General features: G+C 37.1%; 2 protein-coding genes across 3 annotated transcripts; both read left to right on the top strand.

Annotated features, from left to right (window-relative positions):
• Positions 1 to 5204: 5204 nt before the first annotated feature.
• Positions 5205 to 10451, top strand: LOC135582430 (uncharacterized). 2 transcript variants are annotated; one of them, XM_065128283.1, is made up of 9 exons: positions 5205 to 5448; positions 5891 to 6023; positions 7514 to 7602; positions 7672 to 7807; positions 7886 to 7960; positions 8224 to 8345; positions 8447 to 8522; positions 9850 to 9909; positions 9998 to 10451. In XM_065128283.1, exons 2-9 carry the CDS (start codon positions 5910 to 5912, stop codon positions 10124 to 10126), a joined length of 801 nt encoding a protein of 266 aa, XP_064984355.1. In that variant the 5' UTR covers positions 5205 to 5448; positions 5891 to 5909; the 3' UTR covers positions 10127 to 10451. The 2 variants fall into 2 exon arrangements, with proteins under 2 accessions (XP_064984355.1, XP_064984356.1); XM_065128284.1 differs by lacking the exons at positions 5205 to 5448; positions 5891 to 6023 and adding an exon at positions 6107 to 6159.
• Positions 10452 to 12611: 2160 nt separating this feature from the next.
• LOC135624215 (transcription factor MYB36-like) lies at positions 12612 to 13758 on the top strand. Its single transcript, XM_065127633.1, has 3 exons — positions 12612 to 12818; positions 12916 to 13045; positions 13128 to 13758. The coding sequence occupies exons 1-3, from the start codon at positions 12683 to 12685 to the stop codon at positions 13666 to 13668; spliced, it is 807 nt and encodes a 268-aa protein (XP_064983705.1). The 5' UTR covers positions 12612 to 12682; the 3' UTR covers positions 13669 to 13758.
• Positions 13759 to 16538: the final 2780 nt, after the last annotated feature.

Raw genomic sequence — 16538 nt, 5'->3', positions numbered from 1 at the left:
CAAGGGTGGCTTCGTACCCGATGGCATCGCCACGAGTTTTCCGGGGCGGCTTCATACCCGATGACGCCGTTTCAAGTTTTTCGGGGCGACGTTGTACCCAACGACATCGTCTCGAGCTTTTCGGTGGCATGCCTTGCACGACCTTGTATCGTGCATAAAGTAGTTGAGTTAGTTGGTCCGAGGCGTTGGGCTGACATGGTCCACCACAGCGTCTCTGAAATCTCCGCCGATGCTATCGTGGTCGTGGGTTGCTGTCAAAGGGTGTGCGACCAAAATGCGCCCTATCACCTTGGATGCCCTGTACCTTCGTATTAAGGCCAAATTAGGCAACTCGCGATCAACGATACTCTCGCCACGACACTCCAGAATCTCGAAATAGTGTCCAACCTAAAGGACGCACGCTGCGACACCTTCAAAGTTGCAGCACATATTACTAAACCTCATGCGTTTGATGTGAGTAGGAATGGTAGGTTCCGAATTCATGTTACAGTGCCTCGAACCCAACATATATTTCGAAGAAACTACGTATCACTTAAATAATATTCTTATGAATTGTTCTCATTCAAATGTGGTCCGAGGGGACACGACCCATTTAATGTGGGATATCTTAGTTAGCAATCCAGTTTATGTTAATGGTATTAATGAGGCTTACAAAAGATGTACTCTTTTATTTATTAGAAATAAATGTTTTAGGGATTTAAGCTCTTGTTTTGTCATTGTAATTTCGCTGTATGAGATGGTGACAGCAGTACATAACACTGTTCCTTCTCAAAGTATACCTTAATTCTGCATGCTTTTCATCTACTATTTCATTTATGATCATTTAGCTTTCAGGAATAATAATGAAGTAACTATTTATACCATATTTTTCTTCCAATTGTGAAATGAAGATGCAATGGTTCTCCTCAAATCATATAGAGCCTTAGGCATTGCATGGGTTTCCAATGTCATGATCTTGTTGGTAACACTCACTACATCCAACATCAAGTATGTGATCACACAAATTGATTGGAACTAAATCATTTGACAAACAGCTCTTGTTAGTCAAATGACTTCAATGCTTCTCCCACTGTGTATGATGAGTCATTGTCTCTGCCATTGATGCTGGTGGTTGAGAAGAGAGGAGTCGGTCAGCAGTGCTCGATTCAACGAAGCTTTAAGTCACAGGAACGCGCACAGCTGCAAGTCCCTCACCCACTGCATTCATTTCCTCCCAAGTGAGGAGGGGCAACTCACAGTCTCTTCTTACCTTACTGATTCATCTAAAGCTGAAGCTGAAGCTTCTGCTGTGTCTCTCAGTGGGGCTTCTTCATTTGTTAGGCAAGGCCAGAAATGAGAGTCCAGCTACTGTTTTCCCATTAAGTCTATGGACTATTAACATAGTGTTAGGAAACATTGATATTGGAGAACAACATACTAAAAAAAAGACTAAAATTTATTCCATAATAGCACAATTTAAAAGAGTCCAATTATAAATAAGATTTTGAATTAAATTATTATCGACTCTAATATCAACTCCGACTCAATCGAGTAAAAAAGATTATAAAAAAATAAGCGATTTAAAAAGATTGAAAAGACAAATAATAATTACATCGGTCATCCAAAAAGTTAGATTATATATATTAAGTTTGATCCATAATTCAACATGTATAATTTTTTAGATTAAATTGGTATCGACTCTAATAAATAAATGGTGTCTAGAGAAAAATAGTTAATCACAAAGAAAAAAATCTTATTTATCATTACAACTCTTCCTCAACCTTACAATTGTATAGTCAATTGATCTTGTTATTCTCTCTCCTTGTCTATGTGTATAATAATCAGAGAGCAGTTAGATTATGGAATGTTCTTAAGCAACTATTTATTGCCCAAATAAATGCCATGGTCACAGGCATCTTTCTTGTTGATTCATTAGTTCTAATTCCACTTGCCATTCTACCCTACTTTTCTTTTGGTACACAGATGGTTACTTGCAGATAAGACTGACAAGTAAGAGACAACTCCATCCTCATAACCCAGTTATAATCCTTAGCTCCTGAGAACACTTCATTTCTGTTTTTACCCATAGCATTGCCATCTATATTTGTTGTCCAGAGAATTGCCATAGGATGAGACAATGGAAAATGAACAACAGCAAACCACAGAATTCATTGGGCAGGCCTTGAAGCCTACCCCCACCTATTTGTGATGTGATGTCTCTCTCTCTCTCTCTCTTGTTCTTGTTTTATATGAGAGATAAAGTCACCTCATTTGTTCTAAAACACTGAGAACCTCATAATTGAACACTTTATGGACTGGAATAGTTCTTCTTTCACATGCACTTGTCCTTCATGTCTGCTCAATAAATAGTTCAAGTACATTAAGTGGGACTAAGTTACCACAAGCATTGAGGACTCAATGTTTAAGATCCTTGTAGCCATCATTTCTTTCAGAATCATATTAGATTAAAGCATTTCCCCCCCCCCCCCCACTTTTGTGGCAGATCATGTGTTTTTCTCTCTTTCTGTTCTAAATTTCCAAAACAATAATTTCAGAAACTAATGCATGAAATATGACTATACCTCCACTACAGATATTACACATATTTTAATCTTATGCCATAGCTATAGTGTACTAATCATATTTCTAAACATGAAAAAGTATTCTTGTTTATTATTTTTTAGGAATAATAATTTCAAAAGAAAGTCCAAGGTGCCATGATATAACTTCTCTTCTGAAATAATTTTTTTTGGATGAAAAAAAAAATCAGTCTACAAAAATTGCATACAAAAACTTTGTAATCAATAAGGAGAGTCATGCTTTTTTGAGGTTGATGTTACTTGCAAGCAACAACTACATGGATACTAAGACACACAATTGTTGTTGTTGACATACTTATACTAAGACATACAAAAACAAGCAACAACTATATTTATCCTAATTTACATCCTTGTTGACAAACTTCACAAGGCACCTCCCCACTCTTTGAGTATCTTTCTTTAGATCAATTCCATGAACAATTAATGCATTGATACTTAGCTAAAGATCATCAACTACCTAGCTGAAGAATATCTCTGTGGTCCAGGCATACATATAAATCATTAATGAAGCTAAAATAATAATGGTGTAATCTGATATGAATATAGGTTTAGGAAGGAGTAGGTGGGTGTAATAATGAGGCATTTACATCTCCTCTCTCCCTCTCTCTCTCTCTCTCAATATTTACATCTCTCTTTCTTACAAAAAAAATAAAACATGTTTACATCTCCACATATTTGATTTCCAGTAGCATCTATCCCAATTAATTTGGGTTAACCATCATTAATCATGATTATAAATAGTTAATTTATGTTAAAGATATAATTTTTTTTTGAATATCTAAGGTTCTTATCCCTTTTTTTAATTATGTTTTCCACTTTCTTATGGTGCTTTTCTCTTTATATTTTTATATTCTCTTTTTACTGTATACTTTTATTTTGGAAGGAACATAAATAGTTTAAAATTTATATTAAATATTGAAAGAATTATAGAATTGGAGCTGAATAGGATGGGTTCAAAGAAACAATTCAATTTGATGAGTATCAATGTTAATTGGTATTTCATCAACATTGTGATAACAATCAACTAATGAACTATTATCTACAATAGAAAACAACATTATAATTCTAAGGATTATAATTCAAAGGCTATGTTTGCTGAAGGAGGAGAAACTATACTTCTAAGAATGAATGGAAGCCAACAAGGTTTCCTTTTTGTTTTTCATGAAATCAACAAATAAACAACATTTTAGCCCCTAAGAAAGTAGTTGACGCCGCATGACGTCAACAAATAAACAACATTTTAGCACCAAGAAGCTTGAAACGATGCTGCATGACGTCGTTCCACATATCTCGAGCGACGAACATTCGAAGTTACACTCGTCGCTCGGGGAGTCGCCCGTTGTGCGAAGGTTGTGTACGATCAACCCTCGGGCACTATGATAAAAATCTCTTACCAACATCTAACAGGGTATCTGTGATAATAGAATTCCACTAAATCTTTGGAGGGGCCTAAGTCAGGATTCTCCTCCCCATCTTGACTTCGACCAGTATGCAAGAATCCGACGATGATAGAGGTGGATTGACTCGCTGAAGAGGCACATCCCAACCAAGTCCGAGCTCGAGCCAATTAGGCGAAGACATCACCAATCGGACCAAGTCGTACCGACCCTGCAGCCATGATGTAAGGTTCATAAACACAACTCATAATCTATAATGTATTTCTATCGAAATGACGTATTTGTTATGGCCATTTAAGTATTAATATTATTCGTATATTGATAAGAACATATTTAGGATCATGTGGGCAGAGTAAAAGAAATAACAAGTCGAGTTATGTTTTGAATGAAGTAATGTCCACTCCATGACAAACAATTCCTCGTGAATAGTGTGTGCTTGCATTGGGACATATTACTACTTTTTTGGGGTCCACCTGTAGTCACAAATCCGTCGCGAGCCCCATCGTGGAACAATTATTGATTTATTTCATTATATATATATATAATATCTTATTATCAAATAGAAAGCTCATAATCATTACTAAACTATATTTCATAAATTTGAGTAAGCGAGATATGTATTTACAAAAATCCCTCATATTTTTATAATCATAATAAAATTTTAAAAGGATTAAAATTGCTTAGTTCACTAATAATCAAATGATAATTAGCTAATTAAGATTTATCATAGTGATGTGTATGCAAGATGATAGATTTGGCAAAGATAAGTAACAAACCTAAAATTCATTAAAGTCTTTACTTAACTGACTCATACATTCATATTAAACTTATATTTTAAAGGATAAAATAGAAATAGCTCATATTTGTATGATAATATATATATACAATATTATCAAATAAACCTAAGAAAATCTAAATAAGTGGAAGAATAGTTTAGAAATATATTCAGAAAAAAGTGACATTATAGGGAAAAAACAAAGGTGTGACATTGGAATGGAACAAGAAAAACTAAAAAAAGGTAATTCACGTGTGAATATTTCTTAAGGGAAAATCTCCAAATAAAATCTAAATAAGGTGTGAGAATAATTGTAACATACTCTGAGGATTATATATTTATATCTAAAAAGAAAAATAAATATTATATTGATTTATAAATCTCACTTGTGGATTTTCCCTATATATATATATATATATATATATATATATATGATCAACCGCTCCTGTTATGCCACGGGAAGCGTCGTCCGTCCATTCGGATCCCACCAACGTCTCCAACCCAAACCCCTTCTTTTATTACTCGCTCCCTCTCCGATCTCTCTCGCCCTGATCGCTCTCGACGATCTTTGCATCGATGGCCTCCTTCTTCTCCTCCCTTATAAATTAACGAAATCTTCTTGATTTCGTCGGGTTTCTCCGACTGATTCCGGCCGGCGGCCTCTTCCGCCATTGCTCGTGGTCGCACTTGCGTTTCGGTACTCCTTCGTTCCCCTCTTAGGTTATTCTTTTGTGGTAGTCATGATCCGCTCCATCGTTGCAAGATTCTGCTCATGCTTGATCCCTTTCTTCTCATCTTTCTCTTTTCTATCGTGGCCGTCCAAATCCGTGGATGTGCGTGCTGATTGCTTGCGGAGCTTGGTTCATGCTTGTATCTTTCTTCGTTGTTATGTTCTTTAACAATCAATTCTTGGATATCTGCGTGCTACCGTTGCATTCATTTTCTTTGCCGTCACTGAGCTTCACCTATCACGGGAATTTTAGGCTAACCTAACAAAATGGAATGTTTAACACGATCTTCTGAATAATCCATCTGCCTCAAATAGAAGAAAATTTTCGACTTCTTTGTCACCTTCTGTTGTTAAAGATTGCTTTCTTTTTGCAAAAGCTAAATATTTCAAGATATATTTTTCGGCGCAGGTTCTCAAGGCTTTCAGCTATGGCAATGAAATCCTATAGGTACCAGGCTGAGATACTGGTTAAAGACTATTTGCTAGCGGATCCATTTGTCCGGTATACCTCTGTGCTTGGAGGCATTTTTATGTGTAAAATGGTATGTCCGACCTCATTCTTATCTGGTCTTTGAATTCTTGGCAGTTATGGTTAGTGGTAAAAATGCATTGCTGTAAATTGAGCTCACTGATTGTAGAGAAGGAGAAAAAGGAGGAACTGGAATGACAATTCTAGAGGTAACCTGACACATACTATTAGCAGATTGTGCAGGTTTTCATGTAGGGCTTAGCGTTCAATCATTTTAGATGCCCCGATTGCCATGAACTAAAGTTGGAATGGCCAGTCAATACCAACTAGCTGTTCTTTCTCAGTCATCATTGCAATAGAATACTGAATCATAGGTAATAATAGGAAGGTGCAAATTCTATACTTAGTTTTCCATGTCACTAGAAACCCTATGGCCTAAAATGTATATTATTTTAGATATAGTATCTCAGGATGTAACCCTTTCAATAGTGGATAAGTAAATGGATGTATAAATATGTTTCAGTGGATCCTGATAAGGATCAATGTTTGCCCTGTTTTGTCATATGCTGAAAAAACACCAGGTTTTGGAAATGCACTGCTGCCTCTCTTCTTCTCCTGCATAACCCTAGAGCTAGTGTTGTTCGTAGTGATTGAATTACAAGTGTAAAGCACCAAAACTTTTCTTTTAAGTTAGGACCAAATCAGTCCTTAGTTTAAGACGGTTTAAGATAATTTAAATGACCCAGCAGTTGCCTAGCATTTTGAATCCCAAGAATGGGCCTATGCCTATTACAGGGTGACTACCCTACCCTAACTCGAAAGTGGTATACCTGGTTGAACATGGCATATTGGCCAATACATCCAAAACTTCTGAGACAAATTCTTGTTGTAAGCTATGACAATTTTAAATTACCTGAAATGACCAATCAAATAAGTTTTAAATGGACCCCGGCATCCATATGCATGTATATTTAACTTGCTTACGTGTGTGCCTCTCATGTTACATATGTACCTATTTGTATCTGCCTTTGTATGCACACAATTGTGTGTCGTGGAGGTCAAAACAGATTTTGGTTTTACCCTATACGAACTACGAAGACAGGATGTTGTAAGCCTGGTATGAGGTAGGCCTTTTTTTCATGGAAAGGGAAGATAGGAGCAGAACTTTTCAAAAAATTGGATATAAGTTGCGGTGAACAATTTGAGACACTGCTAGAGAAAGCTACTAAATGGGCTATGGTTTTGTCACAAATTCTGTATTGGAACTTATATAGGATGTCATGAATAATTATATCGATCTCATTTTTCCTCTGATTACTCTATGTTTGTCTTTCAATCATAGACTATCTCATGTACTTATGTACATGTGAAGCTGACTCTGATGCTATGTTATCCTTTGTGCTTATAGTTGATGGATAGTTTTCACTGTTTGTTTTGCTTCTTTTTTATTTTTCATAAGGTCGTAGTACTGGAATTAGTCATCTTTGAGTTAGGACCTCATGGCTTTGTTGTTGTTGTAGTCATCTTTGATTGTCTACTTACTGACTGCCATCATTTGCTTAGGCATATGATTTTACACAGTTGATTAGTTCTTTTTACTTCAAGGGGTATGCTTCACTTACAAAGATCCAACGGATTGAGTGGAACAACAGGTGAGAGATAATAAGCTTGTAATATTATTTTCTTGTTAACTTTTATATCAATTTGAACCACTTTTGCAGGGGAATGTCCAATGCTCATGCCGTTTTTATCACACTTATGTCATTATATTTGGTATTCTTCTCGGATCTATTTTCCGATAGCATTGAGGGCCTGGTTACATTCAGAAATTCTAATCTTTCTACTTTTACATTGGGGGTAAGAATTCTTAACAATCGCTAATCATTATGTATTTGTCTTTACTGCATGATTTGTGAAGTATTATAAATTGGACAGGTATCTGTGGGGTATTTCATGACTGACCTTGCAATGATATTTTGGCTTTATCCTTCCCTTGGTGGAATGGAATACGTGAGTAGTCATGCGAAAGCTTCATTTAAGTGCTCATCTTCCTCTTCATTTAAACACTTTTACAGAACAAAACTTAGCTTGTTTCTTCACATATTTCATATGAAAGAAATGCGAAAGCTTCATTTAAGTGCTCATCTTCCTCTTCATTTAAACACTTTTACAGAACAAAACTTAGCTTGTTTCTTCACATATTTCATATGAAAGAAATGAATTGGTTACCATAGAGGTTATATTCACCATCTAAATGTGACATACTTTTTCAGGTTCTCCATCATGTGCTATCTATAATTTCTATATCTTACTCTATGTTGTCTGGGGAAGGACAGCTATACACATACATGGTCCTCATCTCTGAGACAACCACCCCTGGGATTAATTTAAGATGGTATCTTTCCGGATGTTATTGAAGTACTTCAACATTGATATGGCCCGAGGATATTTAGATGTTTGGCTTATTAACTTCTTTTCTTCCTTTTTCCTTGTAAGGTTTCTTGACACTGCTGGAATGAAAAGATCTAGTGCATATCTTGTTAATGGTGTTGCTATGTTCTTCGCATGGCTTGTAAGTAGTTCCTTATTGAAGTGAGTTTTAATATAAATGCTGATGACACTTGACAGATGTGTACATGTGTAGGAAACACATGATCTACCTATGATCATGTGTAAGGTTCTATCTTTATACCTATGATCTACTGATCAAGGACACACCTCTTTTGATTAGTTGGGTCCCATTTTTTTTTAGTGGGGCCCCAAAAGTGGTTGGACCTGCATATTAGGGCTTCTAGGCAGGTTTGATTGGTATGCATGTGTGTCTGCTATAGGACTAATGTATAATTGTGAGAAGTATGAGAACAACAGAAATTAGATGCAATGACGTTTTCTCAAGTTTTCATTCGAGATCATGAACTGGCAACTCAAACAGAATCTAGAAATCGGATGAATAAAATATACTTAAAAGAAATAGATTGACTAACAATGTGGTTTGATTGCATACGGATGGAGGTAGCAAAGTGTAGACATTCGCTGAGTTATAAATTTGTATTTGTGAGCCTAGAGCTACAAGCCTAGTATAAGGTTAAAAATGTTAGGTCCATGAAGCTACTGCAGCAATCTATTTCTACTATCTTTTCTTCATTGTAACAGGAAGTCAGCACCATTTTGAAAACAGAACGAGAATAGTCATAGACACATCTGTCACGGACTTAGCTGGTTTTGCCTAAGTTGTGCGGCACCCTTGCGTGTCTGTCCGCAAAGGTCAGCCTCCCCGAAGCCTCCCATGGTCCCTTAGGACCCACAAAAGAGAAAACGGGTGAGAGAAAATGCCTCACTCGGGATCCACAAGCAAACATTCTAGGAAACACTTCATAGACAATGCAGATTACAAACAGACTTTACAAGCTCTGAACAGTTGCACAACAAAGGGTCAAAATGATCAATTACAGACCAATTTGATTATTTTGACCCTTTGTTGTGCAATTGTTCAGAGCTTGTAAAGTCTGTTTGTAATTTGCATTGTCTATGAAGTGCTTTCAGAAATGTTTGCTTGTGGATCCCGAATGAGACGTTTTCTCTAATTCGTTCTCTCTTTTGTGGGTCTTAAGGGACCGTGGGAGGCTTCGGGGAGGCTGACATTTGCGGACGGACACGCAAGGGTGTCGCACGACTTAGGCAAAACTAGCTAAGTCCGTGTCAAATGGACTTTAAAATTTTAAAATGGTGCTACCGTGTTAAATTTGGAAGTACATTGTCTCTCTTCCACTATGGTGATCCTAGTTGGTTTGTCCGTTTATTTTGATTTTTTTCCCAAATTCTGCTATCTTTTTGACATGACTCTTGCAATTTATACTGGTTAGGATATAGTATTCTAAAAGTGATTTATCATTTTGCAGATTGCTAGAATATTTTTGTTTCTCTACTTGTTTTACCACATCTATTTGCACTACGATCAGGTATTTTTCTAACGATTCCTTGCATAATCACATACGAACATGATCTTTTTCAACTAATGCTTTCATGCTCTCCACTTGTGTGTGACAGATTCGGCAGATGCATACCTTTGGATACCTCCTCAGTTTTCTGGTGCCCATAGTATTGTTTGCCATGAACATGATGTGGTTTGGAAAGATTCTAAAAGGGCTCAAGAAAATGCTAGCCAAGCGGCAGTGAGAGTTGAAATTCTGATGTTCATATGTTACTGAAGTTCACACCTACAACGGTAGATCCTTGTAAGTTCTCTTGTAAAGTACAAAGGTTTAGGCAAGGAGAAAGAAAGGAAAATGACATGCTAACTAGCAAGGGAATTCGGATTGTATCTTTTTCAGTTTCAGCTCAGTTAGCATACATGAGATTCTTAACCTGGTATATCTTCACATGGATAGTCACATGGTTCATGTTATGCATCATGTTGTTCTTTGTGTCGTGAGGTTTTGGCTCATGGAATCATGTACATGACTCGTGAAATTTGGTTCTAAGCAGAAGCTTGCATCTCTAATCGTGTGCATCTGTCAGTTTAGCTTGCTGTATAGCTCCTAATCCTTCCTGTTTCCATTTCTTGCTGGACTGAGGAAGAACAGTTGATGGTATTATAGTTCTTGTGGGCTTGTGCAGGTCATCAAACATCCAAGTTTTCTGGTCATCGAAGGCTCTGCCAAAGGTCAGGTTCGTGTTAGATGCCCTTCACAACCCATCTAAAGATGGAAATAAATCTTGGCACTGTGAAATCTAATTGTCTAATTGTTAATGAATTTGGTAGATATTCATTCATCTCTCTATTCTCCTGTGTCATGCACGAACGTAAAGTACCTTAAGAATCATTGTAAAGCACATAGAAACAGTTTCATTTGTTATCATTTCTCCGTAAGAAATATTAAGCAAAATTATACTTATTAAGGAAAGCGATGCAGAAAGTAGAATGATATATCGAATCACCACACTAACAACATGAAAATTCATAAAACCACAATACAATTAAGATCGGAAATATACTCGAAGATCGAGTTAACTATAGCTAATCATGTTGAAAAAAATACAAATAATAGAAATATAATCTTAGAAGCACAAATACCTGTCTGTCCTCACCTTCACACCCATCAACCTCGAGTATAGTAATCTGGTGCACAGTCTCACCTATCAAATGCTAAAGAAGGTTGGAACAGTAAACAAAGACTAGAAAGTAGAGAAGGATACATACGACAAGAAATCAGTCAGTAATCAATGAGCGAAACGTAAGCCCTTTTTGTTTGCTCGACTTTTAGTATTTCTAAACGGCAACGCAGATGACAATAACGTATTATCTATCTTATATGTTTCAGATTAATAATCTCACACAAAACTCACTCACAGTTGATAATAATTAATGGCTCACAAGAGAATAACGCATTTTATCGAATCACACTAAACTCACTTTGTTGCAGCATTGAGAGGTAATTTTGGTAGATTAGCATATATATTTTTTTTCATAAATACTAATTTTATTCTCATTTTTAAATATTTTAAAACCCATTTATACTAATGAATCATTTTGATCAACCCCTACTTTCTATCACTTCGTCTCCCTCTCCACCTTCACCTCCTTCTCTTCCTTCCACATGAGTTTTATTATAATAAAAAATGAAAGCGCAATATAATAAATTATCTATTCGATCACTGTCCTCGATTTGTTTCTTTTGGCTGGTCTTTGCTTGTGCAAATGTTTGCTTCCAAGGTAAAACAAAAGTCTTCCAACTATTCAGTCACTCGTTTGCAGCTGCACCCCATTCCTATCCATCGTTTCGTAGGATTCTTCTCAAGTGGTACATCCAATCCTCTTCATGATCACTATCTTCAATATGTTTGTGCAAATGTTTGCTTTGAAGGTAAAAACAAAACTCCTCTGTCAGAAAATTCAGTCACTTTGTTTGCTGCTGTAACCTTTTCTGAATAGGGCCAATCATGGTCAACTTATATTCAGCCATCCATCTTCTTGTACCATTCTCCCCCGAGTATCACATTTGATCTTTCTCACGTTCTCTATCCTCGATATTTTTCTTTTGGCTGGTCTTTTGTTTGAGCATATGTTTGCTTTCAAGGTTCAACAAAAGTCTTCAAACCCTTCCTCCTCTTCCATTATTTTGTAGTATGCATGAATGATCACATGCTCCGCTAGCTGTGTTTGAACATTAATGTTGGGTGCTTCTTCTACGTAGCCACCGCCGAAGGATATTTCTTGAACGTACACATCGATATTTATGTATTCTGAATCATCTCTTAATCTTATGAACAGCATGTAAATTAAGCACACCCACAGAAAAAACATAGATTCAAGTCCATAGTTCAATTGCCAAGCAACATTTTGACTTTTCCACTCATCAAGAATATGAAGAGTACATTAGTCTGTTGGAGTTTCAATATCACTAATTTTTTGAATTTTCAGGGAGAGTATATATATATATATATATATATATATATATAATACAATATATATATGATTATACTTAAAGATAGATAAGCACTCATATACTGATGTGTGGTGGCGTACAATATGTGTACAGATGGGAATTAATGGTGGGGCAAAAGCGGTGATGGTTGCATGAAGAGATTCGCGACCAATAAAGACAAGCAGGAAGAAATCATTCAACGTCTTATTTAATTGTCGCCACGTTTACTAAGTCTAACGACGGCTATCCATCACCTCATGCTTCGCCCTCTTCACCAGCTGCAAAGATCGGGGCAGGCACAGGCACCATGGGACGCGCCCCTTGCTGCGACAAAGCCAACGTGAAGCGAGGGCCGTGGTCGCCCGAAGAGGACGAGAAGCTCAAGTCCCACATCGAGCAGCACGGCACCGGCGGCAACTGGATCACGCTCCCCCAAAAGATCGGTATGTCTTGCTCCATCACTCGCCATGGATCCAACTTTTGCAGCCAGTCTTCCACTTGTTTGTGTGCGTGTGTGTTGTTGTTTGTTGTACGAAATAGGCCTCAAGCGGTGCGGTAAGAGCTGCCGCCTCCGGTGGTTGAACTACCTCCGGCCCAACATAAGGCACGGAGGGTTCTCCGAGGAAGAAGATAACATCATATGTCGACTGTATATCAGCATCGGGAGCAGGTGATCCGTCTGACATAACTTGTGGAATCCACCAACACAGCATCGATGCTTCTCTGATGTTTGGTTTTGTTGGGAAGCGCAGGTGGTCTGTCATCGCTGCGCAATTGCCAGGAAGGACCGACAACGATGTCAAGAACCACTGGAACACGAGGCTGAAGAAGAAGCTCTTCGGCAAGCAGTGTGACGACCGTCGACCGCATACCCACAGGATCACTCGCCCCGAGCAAGATAACATCGACCACGGCACTGGAGATCTCGGCATCATCAGCACCGGTGTCTCCCAGAGCGATTGTTACTGGGCTCAGCAGCCGGCGCTGTCGTATCCGCCGCTCCGTCCAGTCTGCGAGGGTTCTGCAACCCCGGTGGCCCCTCCGCCGCAGAGCGTCTCATGCTATGAAGGTTCTCAGAGTCCTACAGGCTTTTTGACTGAGCTCGATGAGCTGTTCCAGTTCAATTCGGTAAAGTTAGAAGGATTGGATTGCTTTAACGAGATGAACGGAGGCAGTGCGTCGGCCGGCATGAACTGGAATCAGGTAAGCCCTTTGCTATGTGTGGTTCATGGGATGCAACAGCTCCCACCGCTGGAAGAGCCAGTGCAACTGGGCACTTCTGTGGATCTGTAGAACTTGCGCAGGTGTTGTATGTTTCTAATTGGATGAACCCTAAAGAACTCACTCTTTCGTATAGAGATGTTTGGTTTGTGATTCTTCTCATTTTAATTCTCAGTCCATTCTTCCCTTCTATCTCTCTGAATTCTCTTGATTGCATGATTAGTGTATATAGCAACTCTTAGCTAATCTACTGCTCCAAACTGCCTTTCCTCTCCTCAAGTTCATTTCTTGTTGTACTTTAACCATGGTGGGATCTGCTCCATATGATGATGGCTACACCTAAAAGAAACTAATATGTGATGAAGGTCTTTGAGAACTTTGTATCTTCAACCAAGGTAGATAATAGGGGAGTCCTCACACTGATCTCCTGCATGCCAATCCTTGGACAAAGATCTCATAGGTATGTATTTATTTCTTTCCTTTGTTTCTGTGAACATACAAGAAGCTCCAATGTCAATGTTCTATGGATTCATATGTCATGCTTTTATTTTCTCTGTCTTACACATCAAGATTACAAACTTTTGAATTATCCAAGAAATGTTTACTTATAAGATCATCCAACTGAAACTTTAGCCATTTGCCTACTACTTTTAACTACATATGTTTTCCAGAAAAGAACAGAAAGAGTAACCAAGTCCAATCATATATGTGATGGTTCATTCTTCTAGGCTTCATTTTAGGCTTCCAAGAACTACCATTCAGTATGTATGATTCACAAACTCAAGTTTACACAGTGACAGAGAAAACTATTCTGAGCTTACTTAACTTGAGAACAAATTCTACAAAAGTTATTTCTTTTTCATTTGTCAAGCAAATTTCTGTCAGAGATATGTGTCATTCAGATGTCATATATACCATATTGTTATTCATTGTCACTACTTTCTCAATTAGTCTACCTTCAATTTAGACTCTCATGACTATTGCAAAATAATAAAATCATAAACTCAGTTCATGTTTAATTCAACATTAGACATATCAAGATTGACTGTATAAAATGTAACTCTGATAGGTATTCAAAGAACTCCTTCAAAGAAGTTGTAGATAATATGAAAGTTAAAAAGTCTAGAATCTAGATAAGCTAACTAAACTATAAGAAATCAAAAGAACATGTGTATGTTCATGTGACTTAGATTTAGTCCAATAATATGAAATTTTCTGGGGAGTAAAGCATTTATTCTTCTTCTTTTTATTAGTTGATACCAACTTGTTGAATTTGGTAGCCAGCAGCCTCAAACAAGTCATTTTCTCCTTTATATCCTTCTTCAAATGACCAAGAACATGTTAGGAATCCATGAATTATCTACTAGATTAGGCTCAACTATATAATATTTGCTAACATTTCTCTAACCACTTTATACATGACTTGATGCAGCTCAAGAACATGCATTTCTACATGATTTTGAAGTCAAATGCTTAGTCAATAACAACAAATGTTTATGTTCCAGAAGTCCATGAAAAGCTACAACTTTAATCAAATGTTAGCTGATGCACTACTGTCAGAAAAATATGTAATGCATCAAAGAATACAGACATCCAATTATGGTGTTCATGTTGTGAATCCATCTGATTTCTGAGGTTTGAATGATCTTCCTCAGAGAACAACAATGCCAGATAAATTGTTCTAACACAGAAGGGAAGTCCCTTTTTTGTACTTCTCCTTTGTGGTCCAAAGTCATATCATCTTATCAAAGGTAGAACGAAGAGTTGATTTGTTCAATAGTTTAGAGGAATCCTGGCCTCAAAGAGTTTAGATTAGAGACCTAATGCTGAAAGGTCTTCTTTCTTCAGTAGCAATTGTCACGTGAAGGAGGAAAAGTTTGCACCCTTTACTGAGAGAAAATTCAACATAGAGAAAAAGCTTTTGAAAGAGAAAGGGATGTGTGCCTACAATTGATAGGTATAGTAAAACTTATCCCATAATCATATATGCTACCATTCCAATCAACAAGGCAAATGAAAAAAGAGGAAAAAGAACTGCATCTCTCCTGTACACTGTACAGAGAAAATAGTTAGATACTGAGAATCTACTTCTTGTTGAAGGAATGAAATGTGGCCTTCTGACTATTAGATACTGGTTATCTGGATCTATTCATTATCTTCATGCTTGTCAAGTTCATGCTTGCCATAAACTAGAGAAGATAACTACTACTTACAAAAGCTAAAACTAGTATGAAGAGATCCAACATTTTCTACAACCCATATATCTCAATATTTTCCTTGAAAAGATTTAGTGGTAGACACTCAAATATGAAGTTTCCTACATGAAATGTGCAAAATATACACTCATCATGAACTTCTCTCTCTCTCTCTCTCTCTCTCTCTCTCTCTCTCTCTCTCTCTGTGCAGTTAATAGCCCCATAGAACCAACTCCAATAGATACTGATCACATATAGAGAGAGATACACATACACATCAGCCTCCTCAATCCATTTATTAGAAGGAGCAAATTCCAAAAATTATCTTTAGAACCATAACAATAACCTGATGGAAACAAAGTGGATTTCCCTTTTATTTTTCTTTTGTATCAGCTAAATTGCAACATTTAGAAGAGATTGGTCTCTTTTAGAATTATAGATTTCCACCTATGTAAAACTTAACAAAGCTGAAGTTTTATTATTTTAGATCCAAATCCATAGTCCAGTTGAGTCTTCTGGCTTAACATTTTCATAAAGTATTATTATGTTAACAGCAGTGCTCTCCATGTTACAATTGGAGATAGTATTTATTCTTGATAGATAGACTATAAGTGGTGGCTTTAAAGTGGTAGAGAATATTGCATAGGAAGTAAAGTTCAGGAAGAAAACACCCAATGCAAAACATCAAATGCAACAACTTGACAGCATTGCTGCCAACTCATCTTAGTAGAATAAATTAACACATCA

This window comes from Musa acuminata, chromosome BXJ2-10, assembly GCF_036884655.1.
Source record: "Musa acuminata AAA Group cultivar baxijiao chromosome BXJ2-10, Cavendish_Baxijiao_AAA, whole genome shotgun sequence".
NCBI lineage: Eukaryota > Viridiplantae > Streptophyta > Magnoliopsida > Zingiberales > Musaceae > Musa > Musa acuminata.
Note: the sequence above shows the minus strand (reverse complement) of the source record. Positions and strands in the feature narration are given on the sequence as shown.